Genomic DNA, 19770 nt, shown 5'->3' with positions numbered 1-19770 from the left:
TAGAACTCTTGGCAAGGTATGAAAACTGGAAGTCTTATCCCAGTTATCCTTATCAATTGTGATGAGAATTGGATTTTTCTCCCACTAAGTTAACCTCTAACTATGAAGGTAAGTTAAGTGGATAGAATAAGTTTGGTTCCTCAGGTCCTAGTCTTTCCTTGAAAAAGGTTAGAGTTATTGGAACTCGAGTTAATTCTTGAAGAATTCCAATTTTCAGTCAACAATGAGTTTGACAACTCAAGAGTTACCAATTAATCAATTAAAGCCAAGAATAAAAAAAAAGCTAAATGAAAAATCATAAATCTGAAATACCTCAATTGTATTCATAAAATAAAATCAATCCAAACATGAAGAGTCATAAGCCAAGTAGGCAACATCAATAATCAACAAATAAGAGAAGTCGAAATAAAAAGATATTGAACCTAATAGAAAGGTGAGATAAAAATATTCCTAAGTTCTAAAAATCCTAATCCTAATCCTAAGAGAGAGGAGGGAACCTCTCTCACTAAAAAGTGTGTATTCTCTATATAAAATTGTCATCCTTTATGAATGGGTGGATTCCTCCATTTATAATCCTTCAATCTGTGTTCTCTGGGTTTGGATCTGGGCCAAAAAGGGCCCAGAAATCGCTGGAAACGAGATCTACAAATTCTGTAGATCGCGCAGTCACGCGGTCGCGTCATCTGGAGTGTCGCTCTTCCACGCGGTCGCGTCAGTCGTGCGCCCGCGTCAGTTGTATTTCGCAGGTCACGCGTTCGCCTCATCCATGCGCTCGCATCGAATCTCTTTTGCGCGAACCACGCGTTCGCGTCATCCATGCGTACGCGTCACTGCCAGTTTCTCCAAAACTCCAATTTGTACTTTCCTTCCATTTTTGTATGTTTCTTCTCCATCCTTTAAGTCATTTCTGCCCTATAAAACTTGAAAGTACTCAACACACAAATCACGGCATCGAATGGTAATAAAGGGTAATTAAAATAATTACTTTTAAAGCATAGGAAACATGTAATTCACATATATCATATAATAGGGAAGGAAAAGTAAAACCATACAATTTATATGAATAAGTAGGTGAAGGGTTAAATAAATCACTTAATTTGAGCACAATATATATCATAAAATATGAATTTATCAAACATATCCCTTATGGATGGTGTCACACCAAAACATAAAGCCTTAGGTCCTTTCAAAGCACAGCTTCACCATCTTATCACTCACATTTTACTGCCCCAAAATGGTTCATATCAAAGAGTCACCCTCTGTAATACTCTGGTCTTATATGCTATACTCAACAAAATAAAGATTTCTTTTGCTTACTTAATGATGCGCTATATGTTTAACTGTATTAAAAGTAATAAGAATGCCTCTCTTCTATATGGAATATTTTTAATTTGCATCTTTGAGTACTTTGGTGTTGATATGATAAATGAGACTATGGAAGACAAATTTTCATATCTTAAGGGTGGTGGTGTAGTAAAACAGACAAAGAGAAAAAGCACAAAGGATATCAAGGACACGGTTCTTGAAGAAGATAAGGAAGAAAGTCTTTCTTCTTCATCCACTACTGGAACATCCTCATCCCATAAGTATCTTGTGAATGGCATTGTTAAAGTTGTTTTACCAGAGTTTATCAACCTCACTAAACAGATAATTAACTCGAGCAAACACGTTAGGCAACTAGCTCTTCAAAATGAGAATTCATTTAGGAAAAGAGAATCCAACAGAAAATATTTGAGAACATTTTAAAGTTATTGAAGATCAATGCTTAGGTGATAAGAAAAAATTCTTTAGTGGGGACACTATTAATATTGTGGACATAGCTTTTGGGTCAATTTTCAAAGTTTTAGTCACTATAGAAGATGTGAATGAAGTGAAGGTTAAAGAAGCTGAAAAATTTTCTCTTTTGCATTTATGGTTCAATAATTTTAAGAATGTCACTGATAAAAAAACTTTTTTGATAGGAAAAAATGTCAGCTACTATAAAATCTATCATAGAGAAGGCGTTGGCATCTTCCTGAGAAGTCATCAGTATGTGACTATTGCATCTTGGGCGGGGAGGGGCATTGCAGGTGTCACAGGAGGTGGAGCCAGTGAGATAGCACTGGGCAGAGCCACAACGGGCGGGGCAGTAGGTGGAGGAGACGTAATTTTTGTCGTAGTCAACCCAGAGAAATTGGTCGTCGATCCGAGGTCGAGGACGAGGGAGACAGGGAAGATAGGGGTTCTCTATCTCTTTTAATGGCTTTCATGTTTGAGGTTTTGGAAATGGAGTGGAGGATTTGGTGGAGGTTGTGGCTGCTGCGGCTAGAGAGTTTAATGCAAAGGATGTGTGGGTGGAAAACGGCGGGGAGTGCAATTGGATGGAGGTGATAGAGTGTTTAAGGTTTTTATTAGAAGGTTAGTGACTGATTTGTCCTCTTTGCATACGTGGATACTTAACTGTCACGTGTGCGAGTTTAAGTGCTAACTTAGCATTCTTCGTAAGTGAGTCATGTCGGAAAATGTACGGGAGACTGTTATGTATGTTTGGCAGAAAAAACGTTAGGAATTAATGTATATATTAATTTTTTTGAAGATTAAAATATCTGATTTTAAAATCTTTGAGGATTGATTTAGGTATTAAATCTTCAATTTCAATAGCCAAATGATATTCAGTTCCTCTTCTTCTTGCGCTTCTTTTTCTTCTTTTTAATCGAAGCTCTCTGATCATCTACGATTATTACATATGCCAAGGTTATTACATGTGGCAAACCTCTTTCTTTTGCATTCCATGTGAAGAATTGATTCAAGTTTGTATTTATAAGTTCTAGTTTGCTTGCGAACATGTGTGGATTCTATTCCGTAGAACATTGAAATTATAGTAACATGTTCATTCTTGTTCCTGTATTTTATGATCTCAACGAGCTCTCTCAAGCACCACCTAGAAGAAGCATAGTTTTCGGAAAAGATAACAACAAACAACTTTGAGTTTCAAATGGTGTCAACAAATTCGTCCCGGATGGCACGTTTTGTCTCCATGCCATCATCGTCTCTGAGGTAGTGTTTATTTTTATGGGCATGACAAAATATGACACTGAGACAAAAACACTAAAAATTATTCTTTGTATATTGTGTTTGAATACAATGTACAAAATACTAATGTAATGTCTAATATTATGTTAGGATAGACATGAACAAAACTAAAATATTATGTGAAATGATTAAAATAGACATGTCTCTCATACCCTCCTCTTCCTCCCTCTGTCTCTCACTCCTTGTCTATGGCTTGACCCTTCTCTAGTTGCTGAAGGACGGTGGAGAAATGATACCTGCTATATCATCTCGACGTCGCTTGTTTTCCACACCGCTGCCAACTCATCGAACTCTATTTGAAAACCTAAACTCTGCTTCTACTAATTTAGTCTCTCTTCTTTTTCCTCTTCTAAAATCTAAAATAAATCTCTAGTTATTCTCTTTGCTGTTGCTGTGAATCCACCACTGCCGCCGTCGCCAACCCACTACCAGTGACTTTACAAGTTTCACTCTCTTCTCCACCAACCACTACTAGTGAAGAAGGGATTAGAGGAATACGTTGCCACAGGTGTCTTCTCCGTCGTTCATCAAGTCTACCGAAGCCAATCCAACATTCAAAACTTTTTTAGTACAATTCATTTTTGTACCTGAGAAAAAAAATAGAGTACCTTAAAAAAAAAGAAACAAAAAGAACGCAAAAATAGAGAAAAGACAAGAAAAATAAAGTACTTCTCTACAAACGATTCAAATTAGGATTTTTTCGTAAAATAATAAAAAATATTTAGGAATAAAAAGAAAAAAATTTTCATTAAAAAGATGAAAAGCTGATGAGAATAAAAGAAAAGAAAAAGAGGCGAAGAAGCAAGGCAAGTTGAGAGTTCTATTTATATAATATAAAAATAGAACAAGAAGGGAAGCTGATGAGAATATATACATATGACTTGTTTGTTTATATATCGAAATATATATAGACGCAGGGTGTTCTTCCTGTGACTCGAAAACAAAGAACATAATAACTTGAATATCAATCATATAATTATTTTTAATTGGATTCAGTTTCAATGTATTCTGATATGCATGGTTTTGATATTTTGTCACACATGTTCAATGAAGAAATCCCAGACCTTATTCTTTTCTCTGATGATCCTCTTCCTCTCTTCACAGCTCAAGAAAACATGATTGATTCTCTTGATCCTTTATCCCTTTCATGCATCAATTTCTCAGAGTCCCAAATGGTGGCGGATCATTGTTCCAACAATCATCAGCACCATCTAAGTCTTCCTCACAGTTACCTGCAGAGGAGCTCCAGTTGCAAATCGTTTGATAGAAAACCAGTTTTTCCACCATGTGAAGCTCACAACGACACTTTGATGGATTCCCCAACTTCTGAGTGGGAAAACGATTTCTTCAAAGGACAAATAAGGAGGGTCTTCAGTGCAGGAGACTTGCAGGTAGGTCCGTTACACCGTGGAAATGGATCTTCTTAATTTTTTTAACAATTAAGAGAATATAGTGTAATTTTTTATTATTAATTTAAAAAATGAAAGTAAGAAAAAATATTAAAAAAAAAACATTAAAAGATTACAGATGAAATCATATTTTTTCAATTGAGAAGATCCAATTCCATTACACTACTATATATGCTGCGATCAATACAACTCCCTGTTAATGTTATTGTTAGTTTCATTCAAGTTTGTTTCATTTGGTGAACAGAACATGCATGCAACTCAAACACTTCAGACGGATGAACCGTACTTGAAGGTGGGGCGTTACAGTCCCCAAGAAAGGAAAGAGAAAATCTCAAAGTACAGGGCCAAGAGAAGCCAGAGGAAGTTCAACAAGACTATCAAGGTAATTCTCTTCGTAATTTTCCCTCATTAATTCTTAACTCCATTTTTCACGTATAGTATTCAAATATATTTCGTAAATTTGATATAGATTAGTTTTATTATTACGATTAGATTGTGTTCTTTGTCTATAGATAAATACCCTTATTTTAATATACATTCCGATATAATAACTAATAAAAAATCAATTTGAGTTATTCGAGTGATCAATTCATTTCTTTGTTAAGTGTTTGAAGTTTGAATTTCACTTTGTGGATGTAACAATTTATTGGCCAATACTATATTCTTAAATAAAAAAAAAACTAATTGAAGATAACAACATAATTTGATAGAAAGAGGGTCTGAATTGTGTATGTATGGTAGCAGTATGCATGCCGAAAGACACTAGCCGACAATCGAGTCCGCATACGTGGCAGATTCGCACGCAACGACGATACCAGCGTGATTCCGAAAGCCCCATGTTCAACTTCAAATACACAGCAAGACCAAGATGAATTCTGGGTAAATATACTTGTACATTTGAAGCGCACTTATTTATTAATATTAATATTAATTAGTTGAATGTATGTAGTAGTGCTGATGATATATATTATTTATTTATTATTATTATTGTTATTGTAGATTGAAATGATTGAAGCGTTGAATGAGTAGTAGATCCTCTGTTAGTATGAAGATCCAGAGTTTCAGTTTCATTAGTATGGCTTTGATTTTGAGTTTTGAGGTGTGAAAGAAGCACAATTTCTGGAAGACTCAACTTTACAATTTTAGTTTCATCAAAAAAGTCACCGTATTTGCAATGTTTATGCTTATGTGGGTGGACTGTTCTAGGTTGACTTCTGTTGGGTTAGAGTATGTACCTCAGTACCTGTATCCAATTTCACTTTCTCTTTGCCTTTCTTCATTGTATATAGGAATCTTCATGTAATGCATTTTCAGAAGAAAATAAAGTATCTAGTTGTTTCCATCACTTTTTAGTGTTTATCACACACCACCTTTTTTGTAATTTAGTTTTATTACTCTTCTCTGTTACTCTAACTTTTAATACAACTCTGGAATCCAACTGGTTAAACATGTTCAACATGTTAAATCATCTAACAACTTTCAATTAGCAACTTCACATAAAGACAAATCTACGTGAATTTTCACTATTGTTAAAATAAAGAATAGTTTAGTTGTGTTTACTGAATAATATACAGTAGAAGAAGAAAACAGAACATGAATACAAGAGCATTTAGAATTCTTAATTAAACAAGAAATGTCTCGACTCTGTATATAATTGGTGAGGTCACAAAACACAACTTAATACTTGTCAATTTTTCTAGTGGAATATACCATATAGCTTCTCTATTGAGCTATCCTGACACTTAAAGTGTAAATTTACCTCTTGTTTCATCAGTTAAACTTTGATTATAAAATATTTTAAAGTAAATTAATTTGAACCGTGCACTAACAAAATTTGATAAGGAAGCAATTGACTGCGAAGAAAATGAATGCTGCACAATTTGACTGTCAAACGCATATGATGATGCAGTATTATCACTGCTCTAGGAATCAAAAGAGGCTTCATGCCTAAACTTTAGGGGCACTAAAAGAAATAAAAAGAAGCATCAACGTACCAATAAAAGTAATCATTCTTTGCTTATTGAAGTGGCAGATATAGTAATGTTCATTAATTCATAAATAACAATTTTGTGAAAGTGGAACTTCTATTTACCAATCAAACACTGGTCAAATAAATTCCAAGGATAAATAAAGGGTGGTTAATTAGCTATATTTTGTGTTGTCAACTTTGTGGCTGCTATAATGATTATTTAGAGTGGGCTATACTTAATTTGTAAATTATAACATAAGATGAAAAAACACCACATCCAAAACCTTAAAGCATCAAAAAACACCACATCCAAAACCTTAAAGTATTAAGTTAATGAGTCTCACATCTTATAAACTCCTCACTCTTTCTTGCTTTCTTTGATGTGGGACTAACTTCAACACTCCTCACACTTACAACACTAACAGTCGGAGTATAATGCACTTAATTAATAATCTAATCTATCCTATTAAAGTGGAAAGTGTTTGAATTTTTAAATGCAAACCAGCAGTTAAAGATAAATGCAATAGAGTAGAGCAGAGCTTGAGAATTTTTTTTTTTCACTTAGAAAGAAAATAAACTTAAAGTTAGGTGCAAGTCAGATGAAAAATGTTTTAGCTCATGCATGCGTTTACCAAATAAAAGCTATCTTTTGGTTTCTCAAAGGTGAAAATTATTTCTTTGCAGCTGAAATTTATTTTTTAAGGTAAAAATAACATTAATTTGAAATGCAAAATGATGAAAATTATATAGTTTTTGCTATTTTAATTTATATTAAGAAACAAATTGGCTGCTAATTAACTAAAAGATGCTTAAATTACCATGCATGTGTCGAGCTACCATATTGGCAGCAATGCTCACAATTACAAAGGCACTAGCTCCATCAATATAAATTGAATAATTAATCGTGTCATTTGCATAATTGAATTTAATAATGATTCATAACCAAAAATAAAAAAATGCAATGGACTCATGTAGTGATCACTACACTACAGTTTAGATAAGGGTTTATTGAGAGACATAAATGAACACTTTTACTACAAAAAGAAAAAATGAATTTTGAATTGAGAGAATCTAGCTGTTGAAGATATCACAACTGCCTAAGCAGATACCAAGACTACTGCTTTCATAGATTCTCTTGTTTAATTATAAATTATATATAAATAAAAATAGAGTAAAATATATTTTTTATTCTAAATGTTTGTGATTTTCTTCAAAAATATTCTTAAAGTTTAATTGTATTTAATTTTGTTTCTAAGGTTTTTGATTTGTATTAAAATTATCCTTATATGTTAACTCTATCTGAAATATTGGAGACAAAATTAAAAATGTTTAGAGATATTTTTAAAATAAATCAAAAACGTTAAGGATAAAATTGAATGAATCGAAAATATTAGAGACAAAATTGAATAAAATAAAATGTTAAAAATGCTTTTTAAAAAATTATAAATTAAAAAAAAATATAATTTACACACAAAAATAATAGGGATGGCAGTACAAAGAGATGCTTCTGGCCGCAAAGCTTTTGTATTTTCATGTTTTTTTTTTTTTTTTTGGTGTTGTATTTTCATGTTTCTTATTTGATAATATCCATTTTCATTAGCCCTTAGCAACCTTTGCATCTGTCCTCTATAAATTATTCATAATTATCATCATCAACTTTAGAGGAAAAGAGAGAGAGATTTTGAAATCAACTAACCAAATAATTGGCTTCGTGCTGTGATAAGAATGTGACCCAACATCATATGAAAATAACAATAATATTAAGAAGAAGAAATGTGATCGAACAAAATAAACAATGCACTTAATGGGGGAAGAGTAGCGAACAAAGCTTATATTATAAAATTCATCATAACCACCCAAAATGATTCCAGACACCGACTTTTGACCAGCACAACACAATGGGTATTGATGATTACTATAGTTCAACACCCTATCATTGCATCCCCATTGATTATTTTACTATTATTATTTGTTATTAGATTATTAGATGATTGTTATGAATTCTTGTTCCCTAGGCTAGCCTTATTCCAAAGACACCCTGAGAAAGAATTTTTGCAGAGTCGAGATCGTAAAAGGAGAAGATAAGTGCGTGGTTGGAAAAGTTGTATGTCCACTTAATTTGTTTGGTTTTGTCCAAGAAAAGGCTTTTTGTGTTGGACATATTCCTTAAGAATATTTTCGAGCGATTTGATTAAATATAATATGGCTTTTTTATTTAAATAAATTAATAGAAGAATCAAATTACTTAATTTCCCTAAATGAATTTTAAAAATGTGATTTTCCTAGATCATATAATATATAAATCGTTCTATATTTTTGTGTTTTAAATAATATATAAATTATGTTACTCTGGGATGATTTGTGAATGAAATGCAATGCTAAAAAACACATAAATAGTTCCAGGCTTTTGTGTTTTATAAAATGTATATAAATTGTCCTAGGCCACCATGAGTTACATTTTTTTATCCTAAAACTGGTTGTCCTAGCACGATTTATGTGTAACTAGTCACCCCTCAAGACCCTAGCACGATTTATGTAAGGCACATTAGTCTGGGATAATTTACATTCAAAAACACAAAACTCATGACTATGGAATAATTTATGTACTAAAAGATGTTATAAATAAAGGAGAATCATGAATATCGATCCATAGTTAAGTTGAGAGTTTTAGGAAGATGGTTGAGAATGTGTTTTTGTAGTTCATTACCAGAAAAAAATTGATGAAAAAGTAAGGGTGTAACGTTCAGTAGTAAAAAGTAGATCAGGGTGTTCGTAAATCCTTCAACGAATTTAAAGGATTTACGAAATAGTATATTATAGAAGTAAATAAAATTACAATAAAAAGTAAATAAAATTCATATGAATAAAAATTAAATAAAAAAATGTTATACACAACATAAATATAGTACAATAAAATATACACACAAAAAAAAATAAAAATATCATAAAAATTAATAAAAATAAAAATTTATATAACAATATTTGTCATATAAATAAAAAATACAATAAAAATAAATAAAAAATTATATGAACAAAATCAAATAAAATAAAAAAAATTTCATAAAAAAATATATAAAAAATAGTATAATAAATAATTAAAAAAATAGTATGTACTCTAAAAATATAAGATCAGAATACTAAAAAAATAATATAAAAAATATAAGATCATATTGTATTTTTATGTACAAGATAAATATTTTTTATATTATTTTTAGTGTGCTGATCTTATATTTTAGAGTACATATTACTTCTTAGTTCATATGAGTTTGTTTTATCATTTACTAAACTATTTTTTATATGTATATTTTTTATAAATTTTATTTTTATTTGATTTTATTCATATGATTTTTATTTATTTTTATTGGATTTTTTATTCATATGACAAATATTGTTGTATAAATTCTTATTTTTATGATATTTTTATTTTTTTTGTTTATATAAATTTTTTTATCTTTTATTGTACCATATTTATGTTGTATATAAAATCTTTTATTTTTTTATTTGGTTTTATTAATATGAATTTTATTTACTTCTATAATATACTATTTCCTAAATTCTCTAAACTCATTGAAGAATTTATGAACACTTTGACCTACTTTTTACTACTGAACGTTACACCCTTACTTTTTTATCAATTTTTCTCTGGTAATGAACTACAAAAACACATTTTCAGTCATCTTCTTAAAACTCTCAACTTAACTATGGATCGATATTTATGGTTCTCCTTTATTTATAACATCTTTTAGCACATAAATTATTCCATAGTTATAAGCTTTGTATTTTTTAATGTAAATCGTTTCAGCCTAATGTGCCTTACCATAGTAATACATAAATCGTGCGAGGGCCTTAAGGGGTGACTAGTTACACATAAATCGTGCTAGGGCAATGAGCTTTAGGATAAAAAAATGTAACTCATGGTAGTTTAGAACGATTTATATACATTTTGTGAAACACAGGTCTGGACGATTTATGTGTTTTTGAACATTGCATTTCATGCATAAATCGTCCCAAAATAACATGATTTATATATTATTTAAAACACAAAAGCCTAGGACGATTTATATATTATATGATTTAGGCAAATCACGTTTTTAAAATCCATTTAAGGAAATCAAGTAATTTGGTTCTTCTCTTAATTTATTTAAATAAAAAAACCATATAATATAGACACGTTAAAAATGTATTTTTCTTTTTATGTTTTTTAAAAAATCTTTTAAAGAAAGATTAATTATTATTAAATTTATAATTGCTTTCATTTGTAAATCTCAATTCTTTGATTAAAAAATGATTACATTTTTACTTTTTTATTTTATAAACTTTTTTACTTAGAAGAACTTCATCCGTATTTGCAATTGTAATTTAATGGAATGATATGGTAGTGGACCTTCATGGTAGTGCTAGAAAGTATATATGTCACCGGCAAAGATTAAAAAAGGTTAAAGTAAAACTTTGAGTAACGAGTGGGATAAAAGTGAAAGAAAGTGAGAACTTTATTAAGTTAACAGTTAATTAACATGCTAAACTAGTGGAGAATCCTGATCATGAAGTAGTTAGCTTTATGCTATATAGTCAGGACAAGACATCACAAATTCACAATTGAGTTTAATTATGTGCTATTATCTAAGACAAAACTAATTTTGGAAATGACAAATGCTTCAAAGATAGCAAATTATTAGTGCACTAAACAGTTATTTGCAAAAATAATTCCCCAGTAAAACTTGGATAGGCATCAAAAGTTTCATTTTGTTTTTTGTTCACTTTATTTGGATACATCTTACGTGGTGATTTCTGATAATGAGTACAATTTTTTTTTTGGTCTTTCCATTTTAATGTTTTGGTCTTCATTATAAGCTGCAGTTTATTTAATTAAGCCCATGAAAGTTGAGTAGCCCAATCCCAATTTGATTTGTAGTGGGTGTTAGTACTTAGTAGAGAGGAGTCTAAAAGGTATGGCTGATAAACGAGTAAGATACAGTAAGATTTAGATTTTAGGTTTTATTTTAATTTTATTTGTATCTTTAATTTTTTAAAAAAAATTTAATTATATTCTATGTGTAGGTTGAGAATTTTTTTCATTTTAATTTTATTCGTATTTTAAGGTTTTATATCCATTGAGTTGTAACAAATTAATTTTTGATTTTTTTAATTAAATACAAGATTTAATTATTTTATAATTTATAAATATACTATTAAAATAAAAAATATAAAATTAAATCTATATTAATTCGATTCTGTGAGAAAACCAATTAAAAAGGTAATCAATTAGAGTCAATTAGTTAAAAAATAAAAAGTTGGTTATAAAATAAAAAAATAACTTTCTACTATCTTAATTTTTTGAATTTCAAAATTTAAAATACAAAAAATTAATTTGAGTTGGCTTAGATGATAGTTGGCTCCTTAAATTTTTTTAAATTTAAAATAATCAAATTATATATAATAAAATCTGTTAAAAATTACAAAATAGAGACGCTATAAATAAAACACACAAAATAATGAATTAGAAAGGTGGTGGTGTTGTTCTCTGCCGAAATTGGGTTTGAATCTGAAAGCTCCAAGCATAGCTCATCATTCCTCACTCTCTCGCTCGTAGCTCCTTACCACCTCTACTCTCTGTAAACCCCTCTCACTCTCTTTCTCTTTCTCTTTCTCTTTTATATTCCTTTCCATTTTCTATATAGAGATACGAAATTCGCCGCCTTTGTTCGATTATTGTTTCCGACTTAGCTGAATTATTATGTGTTTTCCTTTTCTGATTAGGTTTTCTGAATTTTCATGAATTCCAATTAAGTCGCGTACTGAATCCATATATAACATGCAATAACCCCCACCGATTCGTTAATAGGTCCTTGATCATCATCGCACGCATGCATGATCGTAGTTACGTATTCATTCACATATAGTATATACCGTATTAATTAAGTGTAATCTTAGCTTCTAAAATGCTGTATCTTTCTTGTAAAATCGTGTTGTGATGAAAGGTGAAACGATGAAACCGATGGTACTATCTACTTTTGGGAGCTGGATATAAGAAGACATGGGTGGTTGCTGTTGCTGTTCTTCCAAGGACACTGATTCTGCTCAAAATACCTACTATTACGTCAGTATATCCCTGCACTACTTGCTTCCATTACATTATATTTTATGTTCTTTTGAATTCAGCTCAGGACCGTATAAATCAACAGTAATATACACGTATATAACTAAAAGAGGAATGCTAGAGGGCCCTCAAATTTATTGTTTTTGGCTATTAGTTAGTCATTAATATTTAAAAGTATGTGATAAAGTATGTTGTTAAATTTACTCGACTAAAAAAACTAGACTAAAAGAATTGAGTTGATGACTAAGTGATGGTAAAAAATAATAAACTCTGATAGTTTTCTAATATTTCTAACTAAAATTGTAAGTATGGTATTCGTAATCCACAGATATGATTTTATTCTATTAAGTATATTTTGGTGTCTATTGTCGTCGCCAAACATCTCCTAATTTATACTGAGAATAAACTCCTAGTCCAACATCTTAATTGTTCATGATATGCAGTCAATGTGTTAAGCCATTGTTTCAATTGTATATGCAGTACCCGAGAGTATCAGAGGAGGATGTTCCGTTATCATCCAATCATGGTGCTGCGTCTGTTTTTGCTGGAGGTCTGTTAGTTGATACTAATCTAGATACTACAATTCCTGATACTTATACACCACCTCCTGCTCCTGCACCTTTCAATGTTACATTAGGTCCCAATCCAACTCTACCTGTAGCCAGAGAAATTTGTGCTGACAAAACTAATGCATCAGCTGCTGGGGCAAATCATGAGGCCTCGGCTAAGTTGGAAGAGCTGAAGGAATCAGCAGGGCTCAAAGTTCAGACAGACCTAGAACTACGAAAACTGGTAGAACCTATCATTTTAGAGGAAGAGGAGGATGTGTGCCCAATTTGTTTAGAGGGTGATATATTGTCACAGCTAATTTTGCTTTCACCGTGAAATAAGCTTTATTATGTAGCTGTTGAAGATGACAGTTTTCATGTTTTAAACTTGCAGAGTATGATGCAGAGAATCCAAAACTCACTACAAAATGTGATCATTATTTCCACCTTGCATGCATTCTGGAATGGATGGAAAGAAGTGAAACTTGTCCTGTATGTGATCAGGTTTGTCTCGATCATTCCCACTTTTCTCAACATATGCCCTTGTGGAATACACATGTTTATCTTTTCTTACAGGATATGGTTTTGGACCCTCTCATTCACTGAAGACATGGCCAACTTTGTTCAAGCATGCTGTAGATTGTAGAGAGCTCTGGTTAAAAACGCTAAACTTTTCTGTTCTGGCAACCCAAGTATATGGTTTTATTTGTTCAGGTTTCAAGGTTTCGTGGGGATTCTTTTTCCATTTCCTATGCTCAATCCGGCTTGTTGATAACGGGAAATTTCATTCATCTTCGTGGTTATTTAGTTAGAAAGTTGAAGTGATATCCGCAGACCAAATGGAACGGTGAACTGTTGTAAATAGAATTTATATGATTCACAGAGCTTATTCTTGGAGACAACTTAATTACAGAACAGAGAAGTGAATATACTTTTCGTTTACTCGTAATGTCTATCACTGTTGTAGGATTCTCGTTATGTTGCTTTTATCTCATTTGAATATAGCTATATATCCTTCTCAGCGATATTGAATTGGAATTTCTTGCAGTAGAGAAACTAAATAATCTTTCTTAAAGGGAATATAAATGTTATCAGGTAAGCAAAATTAAGATAAGACACTTTCATGTATTCGTTTGCAAATTGATATAATACGCTATTATGTAGAACATCAAGAACATATTACTTTTGTGAGTGAAGAGTGAAAACGATACATCTATCACTCCCTGCACCCAGCTCAGTCGATCATCTCCAACACTTAGATGGAGCACTCGAGGGAAGTTGAAGTTCTTTGCATGATGGTGCATATCATGTTCATGCTTTAGCGATGACAAAAATCTCGTAATGGTGTGTAATTCATGAACTCATGATGTTAACATCTTCTAGATATAGATTGCTGCATCCATAAATGATTAAACCCATAAGATTTTACATGTCATTTGATTGACATGATGAAACAGTATGTTTAAAACCCGAGGCACATTAGTTAATTCTTATAAGCTGGCAACATACACGGACACGGGTGATGATATAATGATTATTTAACTTTTAGTTAATAGTTTTATCAATCAGCCCTTATAGCTCAGTGGTAGAGCGTCAGTCTTGTAAACTGAAGGTCCGTAGTTCGATCCTGCGTGGGGGCAATTATTTTAATTTTCCACCGTCAGTCTAAACATATTAAAATTTTATTTTTTCAATACTGAAAAGGACAGAGACAAAATCAATTGCGAATTTGCGATGCATTTTTACTGTACAGTCCACAGTAGCTCATTAATTATATGATTGAACCGCTCCAACGTACTTTCCGAGGTTTCCATATTTTAATAGTAACAGCCTCCCCTGTTCATATTCACTGTTCCTAGTTGGTAAAGAAACATGCATAGTGCCATTTAGTTTAGCTTTTCATTGGAAAAAAAACAAAAAACAAAAAGGAACACGCATGGAACTCTTTGGGTTTGGGTATACATAATTATTTTTGTTTTTATTTTTATTTTATCGACACAAGTACAATCAGCCAGTTCACTACATGTTATATAGCTTGTCATTTCTTTGAATTTATCTAAATCAAAAAGGGCTTCTTGTACATGTACCTAGATAGAATTGAAATCTTGCATGATTCTAAAGCCTTGAGCGGTGTCCTCATCAGATTGATAATTCAAACATGATAGCTACCTTAATGTGATTGTGATTGTTCATTCAACCACTTGCCAGATTGTGCATGTCAATGACTCAGACATCCACATCAAAACAAAAAAGCAATAATTTGACCTATGTTACCATTAGTCTAGCAGTGGAAAATAAATAACAAACTAAGAAAGGGTTACTGAGTATGGAGTAATGTTGAATGGAAGAGTATGGTAAGTTTTGATTTATTAGAAATGGTCTGTGTATAAAATATAGAGGTAGATTTTTCCTATTCCTTTGTTACAAGGTACAAAATCTAAGTAGTTGAAGCATGAACTTGGACATTAGAAATAAGCCTGGGGAGTTTTCTTAATGTTTCACGAGCAGATATAGTATCTGGATGATGCTCACCACAAATTGAAGTTCTGATGAAAACAGCCTTCTTGATTAGATCCTCTCCAATATCAAACTGAGCACCTCTTAGCATTAGCTTAGCTCTAGTTTCAAGAACAGTGGCTCTACACAAAGCCAGTTCTTCCCAAAGAGAAGGATTCAACTGAGCATTAGTCTGGACAGACCTCCAACAAAGCGATTTCTGGAGGCACTTGTCCACCGGGGTAACGAATGCTTGGTCCGCGGCTTCCAAGGCATTGGTGCAGAGCCGGAGAAGCTCAAGAGCCGCCGTGCAGCGAGAATAAGTGATGAATGTGTGAATGGCAAGAGGCAGAACCATTCTTTTGACAAGATATAAAAGCTCAGACACCTTGAGCTCAACAACTACCGGATCGCGGCCGAATCCAAATAACAGAAAACAAGCAGCCCATAAATGGTCAAGAGTTTGTGCTATTGATCCTTGAATGATGACAGCTTGAATCATTGCTTGTGCAGCTCCAGGAACATCTCTTTTCCTGGCATATACTTTGATGAGCTCATTGAATTGGATGTAACCTTCCTTAGTGCTACTTCTTGCAATGCTAAATCTTAACAGCAAAGAAGATGCTTCTAATTCTGATTTTTTGATGTATGAGGATGTGAATCCACAAGTTAAGGCTTGGAGTAACTTTCTAAACAAGCATCTGCCCTGGCACTTTTCTGGTATCTTGTTAGCTGCTACTGCCAATAAGGAAACTGGAATTGCACCAGGAGCAAACCATCCACTTGCCAGCACCATTCTGGTTGCCAAGCTTCTTGGGCCATCTGCATGATCAAAAATGGAGAAACAAACTTCGAAAAGCTGCACAAGAAATGTGTTCTTCCTCCACCACCGGTCTTCTTTTCCGCTCCAAGACATTTCCTTCAGAGGCATTCTGTTTATGGTTTCTAGAAGCCTGGTTGGGGTTATTGGTAGTTCAGACAAAATTGCACTCACAATGGCAAGGCCTAATGTTAATCTTCCAAGTTTCTCCTCAATAGTCCTCAGAGCATCAACCTCTGTAACTGGATAGTCCTTGCCAATACCTAGCATTAGAGACAATGCTTCAACTCCTGATAAGTATGAGAGCTTCAAAGGTTCCAAGTTCATGATGCAAGGAAGGCGTGTCGATATGATCACATGTGTTTCGCCACCAAAGCGAGGGAGAAGATCCATGACAGCAAGTTTGTGATCCCACCAATCTTTTTCGCTCTCCAAGTTATCAATTATCACAAGATATGGAATGTTCCTCATCAGCTCTTTTCGAACTCTAGAAATCGCTGTGATCTCCTGCTCTTCAAAGCCTTTGATCCTATTTTTATCCAAACTGTTCTCAATTCCCACATCAACTTCCAAAAAAGACCTGAGGTTAAGGTAGTTTTGCCTTATATATCTGCCTTCCCCTCCTATCCATAAAATCATCTTGTATCTCTGATGAAATCTGTAAGCAAATTCAAGAATGAGTTCTGTTTTACCAATTCCTGCATCCCCTGAAACACATGCAATACCTTTCCCACACAACATATTCCTTCCCCTTTTCCTTCTAGCATACTTTCCACGCTTGAGCCTTGAATGGTAGTGCTGCATTTCAATCTCTTTCTCTGACTCCTTCCATACAACTGGCTCTTTCTGTTTCTTGCAGCCATTTCCTGCATGCTTTTCCCTTTCATCTAGCATATTACTCTTGCCCCAACCAATTGTCACATTCTTTCTTCTTGGTTTAGCCTTAAGTTCAATGTAGTCCTTCTCTGCATCTCCAGAGACATCTCCAAAAAGCATAAACTCCAGTTCTGAAAGCTCTTTCTTTCTCCCAATAAAACTCTCATTTCTGGTGAAAGGGAACTCCTCTTTTTCTATTTTTTCTCTCCACTTAGTCAAATTCTCACCAACACTTCTCCTACCCAACCTCATTGCTATTAATGTGACAGCTCTGAGTATGCAATCTCTCCAGTTTCCATCCTGCGCTTCCAGTTTCGGTTCATCAACCCGAGAGAGGCCGTGCACGGCATCTCGCCACTCCTGTTCCAATCCTTCATACATAAGCCAAAGTTCACCTCCATGTTTTTCCCACAGCTCACCCCTCTTTTCAATTATGTCCCGGACAAGACAATCGGCTGGACTCAAATCAAAGTATATTGGAACCAAATTCTTCTTGCTAGAAAAGAAATGCAGCTCCTCAATAGTGTAAGGATTCTTGAAAGACTTGTTTGTTATAATCACTATCCCAAAAGAAGCAGCATTCATGGCTCTCTCCACAATGCCAAGTTTGCGAGAGCTCCTACATCGAGCCCTGTCTGATACAAAGCAACTGATTCCTTGAAGTTCTAATTCAGCACGAAGCCAATTAACAAATCTTACAAAAGGAGGTTTTGAGCCATGTAATCCAATGAAAACATCACAATTCCTTAATCTATAAGAAGAACATGATGTAGAATCTGGAATGGATGAAGTTCTATGACATCTATCTTTCTTATCTCTTCTCTCTTTCTTTGCAAAATATCGATCATCCCGGTGATAGCATGAACTAGATATGCTACTGCTAGATTTGCCAACTGAGGAAGATATCCGATCAAGTTTTTGCAAATCACCTGAGTTACCAGATGCATCTGGGAAGGTGCATCCAACATTTACATCAAACTTTGGTTCTTGAATGATGGAACTGGTGCTAGGGGAAGCAGCATCCAAATGAACCACCCTATTACTTGGACCTGGAGCAGCATCAGGTATGAGTGATGGTGATCTTGGAGAGAAGAAGGGTGACTGGTTTGCTGAAAAGAATGCTGAAGATGAAGATGACATATTCCTTAGAGTCATGGCTTTTAAGGACCCAGACATGGGGCTCTCTTCTTCAATATCCATCATTCCCCAAGTTATCAAAGATATCAAATCCAACCATGCAAGCAAACAAATTTTACAAACACCCTCTGAAAATCAGGATTATATTCGTTAGCCACAACCTCTATTCTAAGTTATAGATCTCGAATTTTACATACACAAAAGAAAAACTAATATGAAGAAACAAAAACTTTATTTCTCAAATCACACATAGCTCTAACCATTTTAACCATTTTAAGTAGCAATTGCCAACATGGAAAACTTCACAGAAAGATTTTGAACATAAAAGAAAATAACGTGCCTGTTTTATGCAGCAGACTCAAAAATAACACAGAATTTGCTAAGTAATTCTTTAACCAAATTTTAAAATCAAAGAAGGAGGAGGAGGAGGAGGAGGAGATGGCATAATGTCCAAACTTATTTTAGAGATTGAGTTGATAAAATCATAAAATTGCATAGTGATTCAGATCTGAATACTTACGTGGATGCCAAGCTGAAACACAGTGTCGCAGATTCACTGTTCTGGCTCTTTGAACAAATAAGGAAGGATCATTAACTTATAACCATTAAGACTTATCCAATTCATATGCACTGTGAAGTGTGGACAGTGTCAATAACGAACTCCAACAACTCACCTAAGAAAATTTAGAAAAAAACATCATCATAAGAGGTAAAAAGGAAAATCACCCATAAATAAATACAAATATATATTATTAAATATAATTGATCATTGAAGGTTAAAATAGATCACCACCTATGAATGGAAGGCTTTAAAAACGCAGACACGCCTTGAAAAACTAGCGAGACATATGAATGTGTTATGAGTGACCCGTGATGTGAAGTGCAGAAATTATTGCGTCAAAGTGTTTGCGGGGAAGAGCCCATTTTTAGAAAAAGAAGAAAAGATAGAACTTGTTGAAAATGAAGGCAAAAAGCTCGTACCTTTTTGCTCAGAAGGAGTGTGGGAGATGGAGAACAAGTCTTGAGGGTTCAGAAACACTAGCTGTTTTTTGATAACCACGCCATTTTATGATTTTAATTTGTTTATATATTTATATATATATAATAACTAAAATGTTGTCTCAGTAGTACTCTATCTGCCTTGTTAAATCTTAAAAAGAACCCTTTTCACACCCTAGATTTGAATATTGTATGAATCTTCTTGTTATGTTATTTATGTAATTATGTGTATGTGTGTGAGTGTGAGTGTGACAGTGTTGGTGTTATGTCTTCTGGGGCCATAGATATTTGTATTATAATGGGTAGGAGATGAGTATTTTCAAGGTCTGCAAAACTGAGAAAACTGG

At 33.1% G+C, this 19770-nt stretch overlaps 3 protein-coding genes and 1 non-coding gene across 8 annotated transcripts; 3 read left to right on the top strand and 1 right to left on the bottom strand.

The window, feature by feature from the left end:
* The first annotated feature begins 4001 nt into the window (after nucleotides 1-4001).
* On the top strand, nucleotides 4002-5810 carry LOC130982166 (uncharacterized). The gene is made up of 4 exons (XM_057906045.1): nucleotides 4002-4463; nucleotides 4726-4863; nucleotides 5226-5360; nucleotides 5481-5810. The coding sequence occupies exons 1-4, from the start codon at nucleotides 4074-4076 to the stop codon at nucleotides 5508-5510; spliced, it is 693 nt and encodes a 230-aa protein (XP_057762028.1). The 5' UTR covers nucleotides 4002-4073; the 3' UTR covers nucleotides 5511-5810.
* Nucleotides 5811-11949: 6139 nt separating this feature from the next.
* LOC130982167 (probable E3 ubiquitin-protein ligase RHB1A) lies at nucleotides 11950-14055 on the top strand. Of its 5 annotated transcripts, XM_057906050.1 has the most exons (6): nucleotides 11952-12062; nucleotides 12429-12547; nucleotides 13028-13097; nucleotides 13185-13394; nucleotides 13490-13599; nucleotides 13672-14055. In XM_057906050.1, exons 2-6 carry the CDS (start codon nucleotides 12485-12487, stop codon nucleotides 13699-13701), a joined length of 483 nt encoding a protein of 160 aa, XP_057762033.1. In that variant the 5' UTR covers nucleotides 11952-12062; nucleotides 12429-12484; the 3' UTR covers nucleotides 13702-14055. The 5 variants fall into 5 exon arrangements, with proteins under 5 accessions (XP_057762029.1, XP_057762033.1, XP_057762032.1 ...); XM_057906046.1 differs by having other exon boundaries at nucleotides 11950-12062; nucleotides 13028-13394; XM_057906049.1 differs by having other exon boundaries at nucleotides 13028-13339; nucleotides 13490-13587.
* A 608-nt stretch (nucleotides 14056-14663) lies between these two features.
* On the top strand, nucleotides 14664-14735 carry TRNAT-UGU (transfer RNA threonine (anticodon UGU)). Its single transcript has one exon. It is a non-coding gene; the product is annotated as a tRNA-Thr (tRNA).
* A 697-nt stretch (nucleotides 14736-15432) lies between these two features.
* LOC130979971 (uncharacterized) lies at nucleotides 15433-19770 on the bottom strand. The gene is made up of 3 exons (XM_057903549.1): nucleotides 19406-19770; nucleotides 18945-19098; nucleotides 15433-18552 (listed from the first exon to the last, which is right to left on the bottom strand). The coding sequence occupies exon 3, from the start codon at nucleotides 18488-18490 to the stop codon at nucleotides 15533-15535; it is 2958 nt and encodes a 985-aa protein (XP_057759532.1). The 5' UTR covers nucleotides 18491-18552; nucleotides 18945-19098; nucleotides 19406-19770; the 3' UTR covers nucleotides 15433-15532.

The sequence above is a fragment of the Arachis stenosperma genome, chromosome 5, assembly GCF_014773155.1.
Source record: "Arachis stenosperma cultivar V10309 chromosome 5, arast.V10309.gnm1.PFL2, whole genome shotgun sequence".
NCBI lineage: Eukaryota > Viridiplantae > Streptophyta > Magnoliopsida > Fabales > Fabaceae > Arachis > Arachis stenosperma.
The sequence above is the reverse complement of the archived record's forward strand: the minus strand, read 5'-3'. Positions and strand labels throughout refer to the sequence as shown.

Bases quoted from the DNA above. Each gene is read 5' to 3' on its own strand.
- LOC130982166 (XM_057906045.1), top strand. From the start codon at position 4,074: ATGTATTCTGATATGCATGGTTTTGATATTTTGTCACACATGTTCAAT. The intron at 4,464-4,725 runs GTAGGTCCGTTA...TTTGGTGAACAG, and splicing joins TCAGTGCAGGAGACTTGCAG to AACATGCATGCAACTCAAAC. The intron at 5,361-5,480 runs GTAAATATACTT...TTGTTATTGTAG, and splicing joins AAGACCAAGATGAATTCTGG to ATTGAAATGATTGAAGCGTT.
- LOC130982167 (XM_057906046.1), top strand. From the start codon at position 12,485: ATGGGTGGTTGCTGTTGCTGTTCTTCCAAGGACACTGATTCTGCTCAA. The intron at 12,548-13,027 runs GTCAGTATATCC...TTGTATATGCAG, and splicing joins CTCAAAATACCTACTATTAC to TACCCGAGAGTATCAGAGGA. The intron at 13,600-13,671 runs GTTTGTCTCGAT...CTTTTCTTACAG, and splicing joins CTTGTCCTGTATGTGATCAG to GATATGGTTTTGGACCCTCT.
- LOC130979971 (XM_057903549.1), bottom strand. From the start codon at position 18,490: ATGATGGATATTGAAGAAGAGAGCCCCATGTCTGGGTCCTTAAAAGCC.